The sequence below is a fragment of the Myotis lucifugus genome, unplaced genomic scaffold (genome assembly GCF_000147115.1).
Source record: "Myotis lucifugus unplaced genomic scaffold, Myoluc2.0 scaffold_180, whole genome shotgun sequence".
In the NCBI taxonomy this organism is placed as follows: Eukaryota; Metazoa; Chordata; class Mammalia; order Chiroptera; family Vespertilionidae; genus Myotis; species Myotis lucifugus.
Genome location: NW_005871228.1, coordinates 330,584 through 350,090, shown reverse-complemented (window position 1 = coordinate 350,090; position 19,507 = coordinate 330,584). Strand labels below are relative to the sequence as shown.

At 36.0% G+C, this 19,507-nt stretch overlaps 1 protein-coding gene across 4 annotated transcripts in view; it reads right to left on the bottom strand.

The window, feature by feature from the left end:
- The window catches only part of ERP44 (endoplasmic reticulum protein 44), a 58,759-nt gene that overhangs the window by 10,323 nt on the left and 28,929 nt on the right, over positions 1-19,507 (bottom strand). For 3 of the 4 annotated variants that reach the window (XM_006096464.3, XM_014462388.2, XM_023760340.1), the window contains 7 exons: positions 15,048-15,163; positions 9,551-9,735; positions 8,191-8,306; positions 7,663-7,720; positions 5,799-5,915; positions 2,223-2,334; positions 1,185-1,326 (listed from right to left, as the gene is read on the bottom strand). In XM_006096464.3, the coding sequence (XP_006096526.1) occupies positions 1,185-1,326; positions 2,223-2,334; positions 5,799-5,915; positions 7,663-7,720; positions 8,191-8,306; positions 9,551-9,735; positions 15,048-15,163 (846 nt within the window). Of the gene's footprint in view, positions 1-1,184; positions 1,327-2,222; positions 2,335-5,798; positions 5,916-7,662; positions 7,721-8,190; positions 8,307-9,550; positions 9,736-15,047; positions 15,164-16,252; positions 16,384-19,507 lie in introns of all 4 variants that reach the window. The other variant, XM_023760339.1, reaches the window with a different exon arrangement.

Sequence of the window (19,507 nt, the reverse complement as noted above, 5' to 3'; positions counted from 1 at the left end):
TTAACATCTCCAGAAATCTTAGAACAGGTACCTCTCTGTTGAACTCTGTCAGAGTACTTATCACATCATAAGACAACTACCTGTTACCTTACTTGTTGCCTTTTTCTACTTCATTGGGAATTCTTTGAGGGCAGGGATCTAGTCTTAGTAAACTAAAAGATTGGTTTATGTTATAAAGTGACTGCCATACAGAAGACCTGGATATTTAATGAGTTAATAGGCTAAATGGTATTCTTTTGAATGTACGTAAAGTAAAAACAACTAATGTTTGTTAGTACTTTATGGCTTAGAACACATTAATTTTTTAACAATCTCATTGGGTAGGTTGTACCATCAACCATATTTTAAGTGTAAAGAAACAAGATGGAGTTAACTGACTTGCCAAAGGCAGGACTCAATTCTGGGCCTCCTACATGTTAGGACTGAGACTCTTCTATCAAACAACCACATCTCTATTGAAATATGTAGAAGTGAGCAAGATAATTCACTGTGAAATAGGACTGCAAATCATCCTCTAAATGTGCAATTTAATCTTTGGACATAAAAAGGTAAATGAATTTTAAAAGATCTAATTTGAATTAATACCATAGTATTGCTTAAATTTTTCATATATGAAGAAACATCTCCACTTTTACCATTGTATTTAAATCTCAGAAATTGATAAAAATTTAATATCTGTGGTAGTTACAAGATTTATGTTTATTAATACAACAAATAGCTGAGAAGAGTCAGAAAGCTTCTCTGTTCTTTCAAAAGTTGATAGCTTTATGCTCTTAGAAATGCCTAGTCATAGCCATCTTCTGGGACTTAAGTACCTCTAGTATGCTTGCTAGACACGGTCACACATAAGCAGCAATATTACCAATTTTCTTTAACCTGACCTAGAATTATATTCTGCTTACCTTGATGTGCAAAGACCAAACTCAATCAGAATTAATTTCTCAAAAATGTTCTTTCAGAGATTAGGATCACCTAATGCTGGCCCTTTGATAGGGATATATCCTAATTCTTTATAATCAATTATTATACCACATTTCAGAGTGAAAAAAAATAGCACTTTTTCTATCCAAATAATAAAGTATTAGTGTTCCATCATAAGATTTAAAATATCCAAACAATTGTTTTCAGTTCATTTTTGAGACATATATCAATAATTAAAAAACAACAACAAAATGAATACTTACAATATATCCTTGAAGTTTTCAAACACATACATATGCCGAAAACTGTCAATAGCTATTACGGGGCAATCTGCTGGGGTTTTCTGTATGTGCAGAAGAGGATGTCTAAATTTGTCACAGTCCGCATGTAAGAAGTTTATTGCACCTTTAGAAGAAAAAGAATCGGGAAAGATAGATCAGAATTTTCTTGATTGTATTCTCATAAGATTGCAAGTTCATAAAAAGTAACATACTAAAAAAACACCAAAATGTTTTAGAGTAATAGATCACAAAAACTAAAACCTAAATATTGCAACACTGAAAGGAGGTAGGATTTGAGCTCTTAGGGCAGAGAGTATAATTTTCTCATAAATTATCTGAACTCAACCTGAATTCAAATGCTATAGTGAATTTTTCATTTTTCTTGCATGGGCACTCCTCTGCTCTGCAGATTACCCAGGTCTGGAGAGCAAGTTCCTGAAACTGACATATAAACTGTCTTCCCCAGGCCATCTTCATTTCATCAAGGAGCCCTTCTAGTCCCTACTGGTTGATTTTCAATCTAATTCAACCCCCAAAATATTTACTAAGTCACTAATAAGGGTATAGCTCTATACAATGCCTTCAGTTTATTATGCTTGATTTTCTTCTCTAACTACAAAGGGAAAGTTGGTCATATCTCAAATTGTTTTTGATGCTTTGGAGAAGTCCACAGAGAACGCACTTTCTTTCATTTAGAAATAAACATTAACCAGACTCTGTAAGTTATCTCAGCAATATGTCTGAGACTGTCTCTATTAGAAAGGGACCAGGCAAGTATCAATGTGCTAAAAGCAAGTGCCTAAAACTGACGGTGTCCACCTATGACCCCACTTTCCAAGCTATTTGATTTAGGGAGCTAAAACAGCCATGGTTTATTTTAAAAAGCCACTGCTTCGTATTCTCTCTCTACTATACCTCCCACCCCATGTTTACATGTAAATTCTGAGGCTGTAATGGGGGAGGGGTTGGGGAGAAAGAAAGAAAGAGAAAAGATGAAAATAAACACCTTCATCTGTCTACCTTTTTCACTTATTAACTGTCGGGCTACTTCATTCTGGAATATTTCTAAACTTTCTGTATCTTCTTTCATGTGGAAGAGTATTAGAAAAGGCAGTCCTTCTTCTGTCAATTCCTGTGTAGAGAAGTATTTAATGAGAATTATCAGGCCTCTCCACTTGTAGCTGTTTTCTAAGTAGGAACAATTTAGAACTCAACCCAACATGCAACAATTGCAACATCCCAGGAAAAAAATAAGGCCCAAAGATGTAAATAAACATTAGCCTTAATGGAGAAGTCCAAAGACATTTCCTGTACCCGAAGTACCCCGGCACTCAGAGGACTCACCCACTCATCCTGCTCGCCTGCAGGAACTGACTTGCCTTAAAGTAACCACTGGGCTGGGCTGTTCGCTAGAACTGGGTGAAGCCATGGCATTTGATAAATGAGTTGACCAAGGGAGAAACTGCTGGTTCTTTATCAAGATGTTAATTTTAGGGTGGAGTAGACATGTTTTCCCCTACAGATTTTAGGGTGGGGTAAACTGTCTTCACAGATAACACTGAAAAACTGAATGTACCAGCAGTAAATAAATCTGATTTTGCACACTTATGTTCATTTTAAGGTGTATGCAAAAACTTAGACGAGCTGAAAAGTGTTTGATTCAGAGCAAATAACAAAACTCCCATAACATAGCCAGTTTTCAACCAATACACAATTTTCAACATTAAAAAATACCCACCACTATATATGTGTGTGTTTATATACCTTGTGGATATACATACACAAAAGCGTCTTGAAAATTATAAAGTGCTTTAAATTTTTTATTGTTATTGGAGAATAATATGAGAAATGTGATGACAGATTTTAAACATTTATTTTCTCTAACAAATGCTAAGTTCTGACTCATGAGGATAAGTTCAGAATGGCCTAATAAAATTATTTCCATCAACTATCCTTTTGTGTGTCTCTCTGTAATTTAGACACTGCCTCAGCAGAAAGCTCAAATGTCCTATACTTTATAAAAACTAAATCTGGAACCCATCTTATAGGACAAGAGTTTTCTTCTGGTTCCTAGTTCCATGTTTAAGCCTGTTACACTCATGTACAGAATAAAGTATAAAGTTTCTTGTCACATTTACTTTTTTAAAAACTAAGATATAACTCACATGCCAACAAATTCACCATTTTAATGTGTTCAAACTGGTGGGTTTTATTATATTTACAAGGTCTGCAAACATCAACACTACCTAATTCCACATCATTTTCATCACTCCAGAAAGGAACCCCATACTCATTAGCAGTCACTCCCATCTTTCCTCCCTGACTCCTGGCATTATACTGATCTTCTGTAAGTTGATTTAAAGTTTCCTCTTCCCCACTCTTTATCTCTTGGGCTCACAGTTTTCTTTCTCTCACACACTGCTACTTTTCCCCATGGTCTGTCTTTGGACTTCTCTGCTCTAGCTTGGCAATTTCGACTAGTTCAACAATCTCAATCAGCACTTCTCTTTGGTCCCTTTTCTCTCTCTCTCCATGCCCAGTTCCAGTTCAGAATCCAAGTCTAGATTTCCAACTTCCTGTGTAATATCTCCATTACAACGTCTAACCAACCTTCAGCACTCAATATTAATACACTTTCACTTCCCTATTTCCATTAGTATTTCTGCTCCTCTTTTAGCCCTTTCCTTTCAGGACTGAAGCCTTGTCTTGTCTAGAAAACCATCCCTGATTCTGCCCCACTTCTGCCCAAAGTGGAAATGAATTCTCTCCTCTGAATTCCCAGAACATTTTCCCAGTGCCCTTCAGGTGGCCTGGGACATGTCTTTATATTACATTATCTATATACGTGAACCACCGGACTGAACCCCTTAAACACGGAGAATCTTATTTCACTTCTCTTTTGCTCATAGATTTTTATACGCAATAATGCGCAATCAACCTATGACATGAGGACACAAATGTTTCTGAATAAATATAATTGGGAAAGGAGACTCAATAGTCACCTTTTAGAAAACGTAAGAGCTAGAAAGTTAAAAGTAAAAACAAATATAACATACTAGTATTACTTTATTAAACCAAACAAAAGTATGGATGAACTAACAACTATTAGGAGAAAAGTAATAAGTAGATTAATAGTTTGAAAAAAAAATCTTTTTGCTAAACTAACTTACATATATTAACATAGAAGTTGGTAGTTTATGCTGCTTGGATTTTTAAGTTTCCCGTGTCCACATCAACATATTCTCTCCAGAGCAGGCATTAAAAGACTCAGGGGCGAGACAGCAAAACAACCAGGTTCAGACATTGCCCCACTGTCAGGTGTGGGGAACGTCTGGCCCGGGCGGTATAAGGCCTGAGAAATCATTTGGGCTGGCCCTGCCAAGGCAATCGCAGGCGGAATTTGAATTTCAATAAATCTAGGAGCTTTTTCCATAGCAACATAAATTTATATTAAGTGAATTATATTAAGCGAATGATGTTATAAATATCCAAATGGCCCTTGGCAGAAAAAAGGTTCCCCACCCTGGAAATGATTGAGGGGTAGTTGGAACTCCTGTATTACTATTTAAGATTTTCCAGTTTATACCTTTAAACTCTACTTTTCAAATTATTCCTGCCAAAGCAGGTGAATAATTGTGACAAGTTACTAAATCTTTCTGAGCCTCTGAGGACTAACTGAGCTAACACAATAAAAATGTATGTAATTCAACCAAGCATACCTGAAGCCTAGAGAACTGAGAAAAGTAGCAGCGATGTTCATTTGATAAATAAGCTAAGAACACAAGCAAGCAAGCTTTAATGGATCACAACCACACATTTATGCATTGTGTGAGGCTGCGTTTGTGCCACACTGCGAAGTTGAGTTGTTTCGACAGAGAGGGTATGAACTGCAAACTTAAAATACTTAACATCCAATTCCTTTACAGAATTGCCATCTTCTGACTAGATGGTGATTAGGTGGGTGTGTTTACTATGTGATAATGTTTTCTAAAAATTGATTAGATTGGGTTTTAAACATGGAATGAGATTAAAAGAAAAATATATTTTGAACATAGTGAAGAATAGAGAGAGGCATCTCACAGACCTAGCCCCTTGTACATGCTCCTTGATCTCTGACTTTTGTGTTTTGTTTTTGTAAGTTTGCTTTATTTCAGACACATGGAATCACTGAGGTCAATTACATGATAACTGATAATTGCTTTTCATGACTTCATTCTTTTAGGATAGAAAGCATCAGAACAACCTTTAGATGGCAAAGAATTATTCACACTAAATAACTGATTGTAACTATGCTTCTAAAGGATACCCCCTAAACAAGAATCTTCCAACAGGGGTGGTTATCAGAATCCCGAGGCATTTTCAGGACTGTAATGACCCACTGACATTGCAGGAAATGCAACAGAGGAGTCCTGGGATGGCCCGGGTGAGAGCCACTGGCCTGTATTACAGAAATAGTTATGATGTCATTATGTTTGACTGTATGATTTTTATTAGAGGTTAAGTATGTGATAAAATAGTAAGAGTGGACAAAGTTTGCTTTTTCAGAAATCTGAATTAAAAAATTAAAAATAACAACCGACATTAGAAAGCCCATACCTCTCCATTTTCAAATGTTATTTCTCGAACAAGAGGAACGCATTTATCTTGAATCCAATTGTAAATCCCATCAAAATTTGTCATAGAGCCCAAGTATACCATATCTGGAGCAGAATGCTGTTACAAAAACAGAGAAAAATACTGTATTAAACAAATCTAACCTGTGTTAGCAAAAATGCATTCTAGAGCCGTCTATATGAGCCCAGAAAATCAATAAGGGATACAAAAGCAAAAAACATGAAACTTCTGAGAAAGAGGGCTGTAAATAGTAAAAAGCTGATAATATTGTGATTATTCACCCTGTGATCCCTAAGCCTTCTGCTTTTCCTTGGATTTGGGCTAATTAACTGTTTATCAGTATCTTCACCAATGGCAGGCAGGCATTGTGAAAAAAAGTTATTAAAAAAATTAAGTTATCTATCCTTAGAGTTGAAGATATTAGAAGAAAATCTGGAGACTTCCAGTGAAAAATACAAGACACTATGTAAATCTAAGGCATGGCTATCTCTAATATTTATTATCTACAGTATCTACTTCCATATAGACTCAAAATCAATATTTATGAAGTACCTAAAATGATGGTAAGAATAACAGCCAACATTATCTGAGTAAACTTGCCATGTCCAAACACTGTTGTGAGCACAGTAAAACCTTGATATAACAACTTCAGGCAAAGGGCTATCTGTTTAAGCTGGAAGTCCATTATATAATAAAGTAGGTTTTCCGAATGGGTATGTTAGACACTGACAAATTAGTTATCTGTTTTTACTTATGTAGACACGTTTGTGTATTTAAAATTAAGTATGTATGGAAAGTTTAATTTCACAGAAAAGTTTTCTATATGTATTATTGTAATTTTAAATTTATACTGAATTGGTCTAGTAAATGCTAACATTTGCCAGTCACTGCGAGTAAATAAATGCACACAGCTGGGGTGTGGCTTAGTGCACGGTGGGACACTGGCCAGCACTTGTAAAACTGCTGCAGAAAGTCACGTCAGGTGAAAACAGAACCAATTACCAAGTGCAATGCAGTGTGAGCATGTGCTAATGTTTACGAGAGGTGACTTTTGGATTTAAATATGTAAACTATAGTTGTAGATATATAATATTCATGTCAGTGAAATTACTACAGTGTTTCTTCTAATATATGGCTTATTCACTAAAATTTGTTAAAAATAACAGTGAATTAATAACAACAATAAAAAAACCCCTGTTAATTTAATTATAAGCAAATCTTGGTTAAAAGCATTTTAAAATTAACAGGGTATTAATTTTCACATACGGAGATACGGATCAGAATTTTTGTCCGTTAAATCAAGGTCTGCAAAATGGAGGGTTTACTGTGCCTTATATATGTTGACTCATTTAATCCCTGAAGTATCCCCTAAAGCAGGACCATTATTATCATGGCTGCTTTTACTAATGAACAACTGAAACACAGAGAAACTAAGAAACTTCCCCAGAGTTATACTCCTAGGAAAGTGGAAGATTTGACATTACAACTCAGCCTCACTCCAGAGCCCATGCTCTTTACAACCAAACTACATGGTGAGACACTCTACTGGAGTCTAGAGAAGGGCACACTATGTAAGCTACTCCTAAAGACATGCCCTTGCAAAAAAATAGAGGCAAATACTTATCTGAATTCAGAATAAGAAATGAGTTTCTAAATAAAAACCTCATTCATGTGACTACATAAACATTAAAAACTTCAGTGTGTCAAAACACTGCAAACATTAAAATGAAAATTATAAATTTGAAAAATATAGATTCTATTTTTTGTTATGTGTGAAAAATTGCAATGACAAACAATTTATGAATTTAATTTATATTTAAAATTATACTACAAAAAAGCAACTTACCCCTGGTGGTTTGTAGATTATACTGTCTCCACTGTATCTTTCTGGTTTTGAAACAGTCCTAATAGGAAGAGAGAAGTAGTACTAATAAGTTTTAAGAAAAATAATAGCAGTAATACACCTGAATGAAGAAGAATTAGTTAGCTGTTTTGCAATGTATGAATTATCTATTTGAAACATATACTTATCCATCATCTTTCCTACTTATGACTATGCACTAAAAACTAAAGCATGTATTTTTAAAATTTATTGAACAAAAATTTAGCGCAAGGCAGATTTTTTAAAGGGAAATTTTAGTTTCCTGCTTTTGTGACTCAGTATTTTATAAGTTTGGATTGGTAGTTTTAGCACTAAAATGCTATTTTTAAACCTAGACTGTAACCACTAACTGGGATCAAGGTCATTGATGTGGTCCCGTAGACCAATCAAGAAACTCATTATTTGCTTGTAAGTCAGACTCATCCATGAATTTTCTACTTTTTACTTTTAAAATCTCAGCCAAACTGACACACTCTCAACCAACATACTTACCCAAATGCAGAAAAGAAGGCACAATCATCGTGCAAAATATTCGCTACTTTTTGAAAAACTCTATAGTGTTCTGAATCCATTTGCTCAAAATAGCCAATAATATTTCTTTTGCTGCGCTGTAAAATAATGTAATTATTTTACAAACATATGCAGTTCTATAAACATGTTATTTCATTTACCCAGCTTGTTCAATTATCTCCAAATGAAGTATGACTATAAATACACATTTGACTTAACACCTAGTCCAAAACTATTAAAGATTACATTGGTTTGAAAGCAATCTTAACTATAGTCTAATGTAAATATGAACATTTCCTTCTAGCATTTTATGTTAAAATTTCAATAAATAGATAATTATATGACAGTCTTTTCCTAATTAAGGTGACTAATTCTAAAGTATTTTAAACTAGTACATCAATTCATAACGTGTGACTGACTGTAGGCAGAGACTCCCCCATGGGTCTCTCACACTGCTACACAAACTGCAAAACCCCAACCACTCTTTACCAGGACCATTTCTCAGGGTTGTGTTCGCAGCTAGCAACACTGAGGTATGAGGTAATGTTTCCCTCCAGGACAGAGAGCAGGCTTATTACTAGCACCAACATGGGCGTTTCCGGAGCCCAGAGTTCTCCTGTAATACAACCCACTGTACACATAGGCATCTAACTGGACCCTCTGTGTCACTTCCATAAGACTTGGGGGTCAAAGAAACAAATGCAAACATGTTCACACTGGTGGCTGTAATGTGAGCAATAAAGCCCTTTGTTACTGACCCATAAGCCTTATATCTTTTGACATCCATGAAACTACAACTGCTTAACATATTAGCTTGTAAGTAGGATACAAATAAAATCTCAAACCTGACAATGACAATCTAAAACCCAAACGCAATTGTTTTTTATTAAACACTACTTAGTGTACAAAGAAAAGGGTTTGCTAAGCTTATTATTAAAGGGGGCTATTTTACAGGACACTAAAACACATATCAAAGAGCTGATATGGGAGTAATCAGAGCAGACACCTGGAGAATCTCCACCAAGAAACACATGGAAATTTGGTTGTGTAGGCCTGCCATTAACATCTATTTCTTCATAATTCAGGCTACCCTTTGACCTCAATAATTCAAATTAGTGCAATTTTACTGTATGCTATACATTTTACCCAAAGGGTCAATAAAACATTAGCATTTCCCTTGAGAAATAATGGAAGAAAAACTCAATTTGCTAAAAGTATATATATGTCAAATCCATTGCAATTAACTATAAGAAAATATACAGATTCCTTGATTGCATAAGAATTTGTTTACATTAATTAAACAAGCAATGTTCATTTGATCCAGCAAAAATTAACCACTTACATCAAGAGTGGTGATTTCTACTAAGTCATGCAGTTCTTGAACGGGGTCACTTTTTTGTTGCCTGATGTAATCTGCAAGTGCTTTCACTGACCGCTGACCCCTGTACTCTCTCTTCATCATCATCCCATTACGAAACAATTTGAGGGTTGGGTATTTGCTTATCCTATATCTCTGGGCTATATCAGCTAAAAGAATGAAAAGAAAAAAAATTAACTTCACTCTCATACTTGATCTGGGTAAGCCCATTAGCCAAACAGTCTAAATTCTTACAGTGACTTAGTGAAGACATTTTGGTTCAATAGTTATTTTTCAATGTTAGAGAAAAAATATTAATCATGATGAGTTTGTACTGGTTAAGGAGGCAAGATCTGGACATGTGTTACCTGGTTTAAATCCCACATTTGCTATTTACTGGCTCTTTGAACTTGTAACTCAAATCAACTATCTATGCCTTAGTTTCTCATCTGTTAAGTAAGAACAATAATTTCTACCACACAGGATTGTTTTAAGGACTAAATAAGATAATACAAGTGCATGACACAGTAAACTTTAAATAACTGTTAGTAAACATTATCATAAATATATTCCAGAAAGGAATTAGAATGCACAAAATGTCAATTTTGAAAATATGCAAATTTTATGTAAACTAATACAATAAAACCCAAAACTCAGCAGTATATACACAGAGACACAAAATAATAAACCCTTTATTATGACCTATAGATATAATCTCAGGAAATGAAAATTCTTTTCCTGTGTCATTAAAACCTGTTTATAGTCTCAAAATAAGAACTTAAATCAAGATGTATGCTGATGTCATTTTTTTAGGAATCACCATTACTAAGATGCCTTATGTCATATATGAAAATGATAAAAGATGCATTGAATTTTTAGAATAAAGGTGACCTGGGAGAGCACTGAAGTGGTCTAAAACAGGTGAAATTCTTTTTCTTAACTGAGCAAAAATGAAAGCAAAATTCTAAAATGGTGACACAAAACACCAGGAAAATTGTCTAACCCTCTTTCATTTCTAGTAGTTGTAAAACAGAAACAAAACACAACAAACAGAATGGCAAAAACATTTCTGCTGACCACCTTAATTTTATAAGAGATTTGATGGTAGAAACAACTATAGAGGGAGACTAGTAAGGAAGCTACTGTAATGGTCCTGGCAGAAGTAACAAGAAGTCTGTCTACAAACTTAACACGGCAACCTTTAGGTTGTCTTAAAATTCTACTTTCGGATAGAAAAAGATTAAATAACATTTGAAAACAGGGGAGCAGAGGCTTGCTTAATCCTCAAACGACATCACGTACAGCAGGTGTGCTGCACAATTATGTGGCTGTTAATTATTAAAAAGCAATAGACTTAAAATTACATTGATCAATAATCTCAGACATAAAGGCGACTTCTTACAAGCTTTGGTCAAAGGTGATTTTAAAATAATTACAGTGTGACATTTTAACAATATAACAAAGAATGACTTAAGGGGTATAATAATTTTTTTTATTAACTGGATAGATCAAATGTTAAAATGGATGTCAAAAGAATTGAAATTACAGAAGGTTAATAGCTTGCTGATTGGAAAATTAGCATGTACTTTTGCTTTAATGGTCACTTATTCTCCTTGATGGGTTCTGCCTGCCTGCCCACCTCAGCCATGCCCAGCAGGGTCCAAACGGGGAAACTGCCTTAAGCTCTGTCTCAGCAGTGTCCACCCGGCCATGATTATCCATGGCAGACAGTACAAAGAAGCAAGAGGTTTCAACAGATAGGTCTTATGTTCTTGTGATTCCAGGATGAGGACCACTGCTACCTATGTATCGTTTCTCACTCCCAAGTCATGCCTTCCCCTCAATGAGGAAAAAAACAAAAATAAAAACACAACAACAAAATAAACCCTAAAGGAAAATATAGAGAAAGCCTAGATGCTTATTCAGGACTCAAGGTAAGTCTACACATCCAAGTTCTGTTTTATGCACATGAATTCTTTACTGTATCTCTTCTTATTCTTTTTTAAAACTTATTTTATTGAAATATATTTAACATATAACACTGCAAGTTTATGTGTAAAACATATTGGTTTGATACATAACTGACATTTCTTCTTCTGTGGTGGGAATAATTAAGATCCAGTCTCTTAGCAAGTTTGATGCGTGTGTGTGTTTTTTTAAATTTTTATTGATTTCAGAGAGGAAGGGAGAGGGAGAGAGAGATAGAAACATCAATGATGGGAGAGAATCATTGATCGACGGCCTCCTACACGCCCCTTACTGGGAATCAGGCTCACAACCCAGCCATGTGCCCTTGACTGGAATCGAACCTGGGACCCTTCAGTCCGCAGGCCGATGCTCTATCCACTGAACCAAACCAGCTAGGGCAAGTTTGATGTTTTTAATACAATATTGTTGTCTATAATTATTTTATGTCTTAATGCCTCATTTATGCATAGCTCTTATAAAGCTTCCCAATTTGCAATGAGGAAGGTTAAAGGTAGTGCTGGAAAGAAGACAGGTAAGAGTAACTTGGATATTTGGGAGCAAGAACTTGCCTAATTCAAGGAAAATTACAAATACTCTCCTAAAATGATAGGATTTCTGCACTGACCAGCAAATCATTTCTGAATGTCCCTTGCCATACAGCCTATAGCCACTGGAGGTCAGCAGAGAACCCAGTCTCACCAGGGGCAGATGATGGGACTTGCTGCACTTAAAGCAGCATGACCACCACTAGGGAGAGTGATGAATTCTCCCAATCTCCCCAAATGAGAAGCCTGAAGAAGATGAGATAAAGTGAGATGATCCACAGCTGAAGCAAGGGTAAGTTTTAACTGTGTGCATATGTAGAAATTTTGGAAAACAAAGACAATTGCAAAGAAGAAAAGAAGAAGCATTTGTAATACAACCACCACTGGGGAAAATGACTATTAATGTTTTGGTTATATTTTGCTAACTTTGAATAAAAGTTGCTTAACCAGCAGTGACCTTTCAATTGAGAAAGTAATAAGCTGAGATTAGTCAAATAATAAAATGCCAGCATCGATGCTTGCAGAATGGGTATCAGCAGGTTGGAAGAAAATCCTAAAAAGAGTAACATTCTTTAATCAAGGGTATTACCAACACTCTTAATGGCACAGAAGCTGCTATCCTATATAATAAAAGGCTAATATGCAAATCGACCGAATGGTCGGTTGCTATGATGTGCACTGACCACCAGAGGGCAGATGCTCAATGCAGAAGCTGCCCCCTGGTGGTCAGTGCACTCCCACAGTGGGAGTGCTGCTCAGCCAGAAGCCGGGCTCATGGCTGGCAAATGCAGCGGTGGTGGCGGGAGCCTCTCTTGCCTCCGCAGCAGCGCCAAGGATGTCCGACTGATGGCTCCCGGACTGTGAGAGGGCACAGGCTGGGCTGTGGGACCCCCCCACCCCAGGAGCGCATGAATTTCGTGCACTGGGCCTCTAGTTGTATAGAAAAACACAAAAATCAATAACTCAGAATTGGAAAGGGATACACAAAAGTCAGATTTCGAATGTAAAATTGTTTCAGGATTACTTGAACAAAATTACTTTCCTTTTTAGGAACAAACTTACTTTCCATATTATTATCATACAATAATATGATAAAAAGTTTGTATCTAAGTAAGTCTAAAATAGTTCTTCTAACAGATATAAAAATTCTAAGGGATAAGAAAGCATTGTGTTGTAGTTTTGGGTGTTTTTTTTCCAGTTATAGGTAAAAGTGTGACTTATAATTCCTGACAATTTAGATTTGACAAAATATTGCAGGAATACTTTATTGTACTGTTGGAAGATAATGAAATAATCTACTTAAAGTACTAAATGTAGTATCTACAAAACGAACACTCATATATGCTGGCTAGTATTTATTACTCATTTATCCATCTATTTATTCAACAACTATTATTGAAATACTACTACGTGCTAGGCACCATTCCTGATGACACTCCAGCATCAGTCTGAGTTCAAAATTCTCTTTCTACATTTCCCAACTTTTTTTTGGGGGGGTGCAGTGAGGTGGCAAGGTGGTAGAGGAGGGAATTAAAGTGGCTACATCCAGCTCATACACAGAAGCAAAAGGGCTGACTAGGTAAAATCAGCCTGTTATATCCCTCTTGCCTTCTTTCCTACCCCAGTTCTAAGTTCTCAGCCTATTTACCTGTACCTTTCAACAAAGAAAGTCCTAGGAAAGGCATATAAAAGTAAGGTCAAGGTAAGGCAGAAAGCACTCCATTGAATGCTGCTAGACAGAAAGAAATGCAGGCAGCAAACCAAAGAAGCATTTCCTATAATTATGTACTCACATGGGGTTTCCTGATAAACTAGTAAACTGGCACAGAGGACTTCAGAAGGATTCCCAACACGTTCTAAGGAATGAGTTCATGCATTGCCACCCATTGGAACTACTTTGAAAATACTCACTTGGAATGTTTTATGAAAATCAGTCCCATTACACATTTTTATATATGAAAGTGGGCGATTTCATAAGCAACAAAATGGCCTCAATTACCATGCCTGCTCATGGGAGGTTTTCACTGAAAAACTGATAGAGAGAACTCTGGTCAGTTTCCAAAAGCTATAGAGTGGCTCTAAGTATTCCTCAAAACGCCAGTAAAAGTCCATTCAAGAAAATTTTAAACTCAATGACTGCTGAAGGCCTTTATCATAGTGAAACTCAGCAGAAACTACAATTAACATCACAGTACACCTGTACAGTACAGATGTGAAGCTTCTTTCACACACACACACACACACACACACACACACACACACACACCCCTTCTCAAAATCTTTAAAGCAACAAGGCCTCCCTCCCTTCTGCCTCTTTTCTTAACCAATGACAAATTACAGGTTCAGTGATTTTTTATAACAACTTTCTATTTTGCAAATATTCAAACTTATAGAGTTTGGTTCACTGCTCTATCAGAAAAGATGAAAAATACCCTCACCTAAATTTAACATTTTACAATATTTAGTTACCATACTTCTCGTTCTTGCTACACACACACACACACACACACACACACACACACACACACTTTTTATGGCAAGTGCTGAAACAAATTGAAGGATTTTTTTTTTTTTTAAGTAACTTGCCCAACTCCATATGTCCATATGACAGTAAGTAGGGGGCTTCTGATTCTACAACAAAAGATTCTACCTTAGTAAAGAGCTGGGCCACACAGTATAGAAACAAGAATAGAAACAATAATACCACATACAAGTTAATTATCTATATGCTTGCCCTATTATATTTTGATGAAAAAACAAAATAAATTTTTTAAACCCTTCACGCAGACAAAATGGAAAGTAGTGTTATAAGAATAAAAAAAGTAACTATTAACATTTTGAGCAAGGTCACTAATACTTTTTTGATTTGTTCTTCACTTGAAGCAGAGCATTTTTGAAAAAGAAGTATGTGTGTGTAGGAGAGGTGGGGATGAGAAAGTTTCTTCCAGACTTCCTACTGAGGTACTTACAGTGCTGATCACAATCAACTCTGGCAAACACTACTTGATTTTCACTTGGATATTCTTCCTTAATCACATTGGAAGCTTCCTCAAAAATTGGATGCAACATCTGGCTGAAACGACACCTATGCACAGAGAAGGATACCAATTAAAACTGAAAAGTAGACTCAATAAAATTTTATTTCAGCTATTATCCATTGATATTTAGCATATATACAATAAATAGCTTTTCAGACAATCCTGAATTAGGGATGAATTAATTTAGGGATGAATCCTGATGTCATTCATTGGAGATGAAGACAACTTTTTATTCAAAGATTGTCCAAGTAACTAAAATATTTTGGCTTATCTTTTCACCTTAGGAAAATGGCCAATATTATGGAACACACAGCTAAAGCTCTCACATAAAGGCCATGAAACATGCCTGAAATACACCCTCTAAGATATATCTACTGGCACTTGCAACTACTGAGATTTAGACATTTATAAAAGAAATTAGCTTCCTCTAAATAATGAACATACTTTTAGACTACTGTTCAAAATCACTAGACCAATTCAGAACTAGTTCAATCTAATTTTAGAGGCAAGTTAGCATACTATATAAATAAGTTATATGAAAAGGACATATAGTATATAATGAACTGCGTCCTCTCAAAATTTATCCCTGGTTAAAATGGGCTGTTGTATCTATAAACATGTTAAAAATACTAAGTCCAGGAGAAAAAAAATCTTAAATTCCTAAACAAGGCTTCCTGTCTATTTTCCTTTGTCATTTTTGTTTGTTTTATTTTTACTTTTAAAATGAGGCACAAACCCCACAATCAATATTCTAGAAACCCAACACTCTAATTCTGACTTAATCAGGCTAACCATTTCACAAATATATGCTGTGGGTCATTAAAGGGACCTGATAAGAAAGACAAAAGAACCAGAATCAGTGTACAACCAGCTGGGTTAGAATGGTCATTCTCTTATGAAAAACTATTGAGAATTTGTTAATAAAAAAAACACACCTATAATTGTTATTCTTTGCTTCCAGAGCCCTTTCCAAAGAAATTTACTTAAATGAAGCCTATGAACTCTTTAATCCATATGTGATCAGGTCATACATATTAACTATAATTCAACAAAAATATTATAAAGCCTGTGAAAGGATGCAAACTTTATACTTCCTCCCTATTTCTTTTTGTATATATCTCTTCTAACCCACTCACCTGACTTCCTAAGGAGATGTCCTAGAATATATCAAGGAGACAAATCTGTATCTTCAATCTCTTGCTTTCAAGTGGCTCTTTCCTCTTTTAGCATTCTTAAATCTCTCCCATCTGGGATAGGTGGGTGGGGTCTGTGGACATCAGGGACCGTGTCTTATTTGACTACATATTCTAATAAGCATTTCAATAGATGTCTGTTAAATGAATAAATTGACAGAATGGAAGAACTAGAGAGACTAAGACTACAGGTTTGTGGGTTCCTACAGTTTGCTAAAAATAGGGTGCTGAAGGAAAGAGAAGACAAGGGGTAGAGATTGATTGTGTGTTTTTTTAATATGTTTTTATTGATTTTAGAGAGAGAAGAAGGGAGAGGGTGATAGAGATAAACATCGATTGGCTGCCTCCTACATGTCCCCCCACCAGGGATTGAGCCTACAACCTGGGCATATGCCCTGAATGGGAATCGAACCCGAGACCTTTTGGTGCACGGGAAGATGTCCAACCAACTGAGCCACACCGGCCAGGGCAATTAATTGTTTTTTGAAGAAGTCGGTTATGGCCTAGTAAAGAATCAGTAGACAGGCTCCGGGCTTAAGGGCAAGATAAACACATACATTAAGAACGCCTTTTTTCTGGATTGTCCAGTTTGCTACCTAGTAAGCATTTAAGCACAATTCTTATTTAAAGTAGGATCTGTTTTAATACTAAAAGGCAGAAGGGGAAGATGAAATACAAGTTCAGTTGCAATATTACTAAACTTTCATATACATGTAAAGTTACATTTATAAAAGTAACATAACTAAAGTAATATATCTATTAAAAGGACCCTAAGAGTCATCTGAATCCAACCTAATGCTTGAATTAACCCTTTACAAATCAACCAAATGGGTAGAAGTCTTTTTGTGGGAACAATTTGGGGACACTTACTAGTATGATCTAGTGAAGAAAAATAATAAGCTTTGGAGTCAGACATACTGAGTTTACATCCCAGTTCCACCACTTACTAGCCATATGACCTTTCCGAGCCTCAATTTCCTCAATCTAAAATGGAAATTAAATATTTGTCTGCAGGGTAGTTCTGAGCATTAAAACCAATGTATGTAAAGAGCCTGGCCCATAACAGCATTATTAAGTACCTCCTAAGGTTTACTATCTTCTGAGGCATATCAGTATATTTAGGCAGCTCTGTTATAGAATTCTTCCTTAAACTGTGTCACATGCATATCTTCCAGAGGGAACTCAGAACTAGCCTTTGAGGCTATACAGTATATGTCTATGTCCTACAGCCAATTACCTAACTTTTTTTCAGTTGAATGAAAAGAGTACTAATTCATGAATAGCTCGAGATATTTGGGGGGATAATATGTCTTCCCAAGTAACTGCAATTAGCCCACATTTCCAATTCAGTTTTTGCAACAAGGTCAGTGGCACATTCTAGACCTCTTCCTACAACACATAAAATCTCTTAACCAAGAGAAATGCGTTCTTGCCCTAGCCGGTTTGGCTCACTGGATAGAGCGTCGGCCTGGGGACTGAAGGGTCCCAGGTTCGATTCCGGTCAAGGGCATGTACCTTGGTTGCAGGCACATCCCCAATAGGGGGTGTGCAGGAGGCAGCTGATGGATGCTTCTCTCTCATCGATGTTTCTAACTCTCTATCCCTCTCCCTTTCTCTCTGTAAAAAATCAATAAAATATATTAAAAAAAAAGAGAGAGAACTGCGTTCTAGTTTTAACTCTGTCACAATCTAGTTAGGTAAGCTTGGGAAAATGTTCCTCTGGATCTTAATTTTATTCTTAAGGGATTAGACTAAATAAGCTTCTACCTAATTTACCTTGAAAATGCTACCTTTATTATATATTTTATCAATGGCATTTTCTCTGTATATCTTAAACATTTGTTCATTAAACATTTATCTAGCATTCATTCAGTAAGTATTAATGCTATATTTATCTGCCAAGTATTATGCAAACCGCTTGGGGATTAATGGTGAACAAAGACGTGATAACTTCTCACAAAGCTAACAATAGTAGGGAGCTACTAGCTACACTACAGCATAGGAGAGTGTTATGGTTGGGTAAATACAGGGTGTTGTGGAAAGATATAAAAAGGGTCCCTGAACTGACCTGAGAGGCGGAAGAGTGACCTAAAGAAAGTGAAATCTAATCTAAGGCATGAAAGATGATTAAAATTAAAGTAGGTAAATAAGTAGATAAGAGAAGAGTGAGCCATTCAGGCAGAGAAAATACCATGACTAAAAGTGATGAAGACTATAGAATATTACAGAAACGGGAAGACCTTAAGTATAACTAGAACAGAATAGAGAGGTGGGGAAAGCAAGAGATAATAGCTATAGAGGTAGGAAGGAACCAGGTTATCAAGTAAGAGACTTATGTCTACTTAAAGAAAATCATTTAGGGTTTTAAGATGGGGTAAACTGATCCAATTCGCACTTCAGAAAAAGCCACTCTGGCTTCCTTTGTAGAAAACAGAATAGAGACACAGAAAACTAGAGGCAAAGAAAATAAATTAGGAGGCTGTCCCAGGAATCTAGCTAAATTGCAGGGCTATGGCCTGAAACAGGGTAGTGCTAACTAGTAGGTGGTTAACCTAAGAGGGCCAAATAAGGTATAGACTGTTTAGGAATAAGGATTATGTATGTGAGTGTTTCAAACTTCTCTCTAGCTGAAACTCCGTCCTGTCCCATCTACTACCTATCATGCTCTTCCTCTTGATGCTGGGAATACTGAGTAAGACTATCTCTGCCCTCAAACTTTGTTTGCTAGGACACAAAGACAGAACAATGTAGTAAGAAAGAGAAAGTGGTACACACAGTACTATAGGAACATAGCAGAGAGAATCTGATTCTGACAGGGAGGGAGGCTTCCTAGAAGTAGTAATAGATGGTATATATTTTAAATGTCATTATTATTTTTCCTTCTAAACTTGCCACACCGACATCCTCACTTCCAAACACTTCCCTACTTCCTCAATCAGGAAAAATACAGAATTGCAATGTGTACTCAAATTTGTGTGGGGGAGGGGAGGGAGAGGGGAAAAGGGGAAGAGAGGGAGGGAGAGCGAAAGAGAAAGAGAGAGATTTGAGTCTTTATGTTACCTATTTTTATTTTAAGATGTAGGATAATGAAATCAGGTATATATCTCTCTTAAAACACAAATGCTCACCAAATTAAGCTACTTCATTTGTGAATGAACCTTAACTGATTTTGTATACAGAATATTATCTCACAAAAAA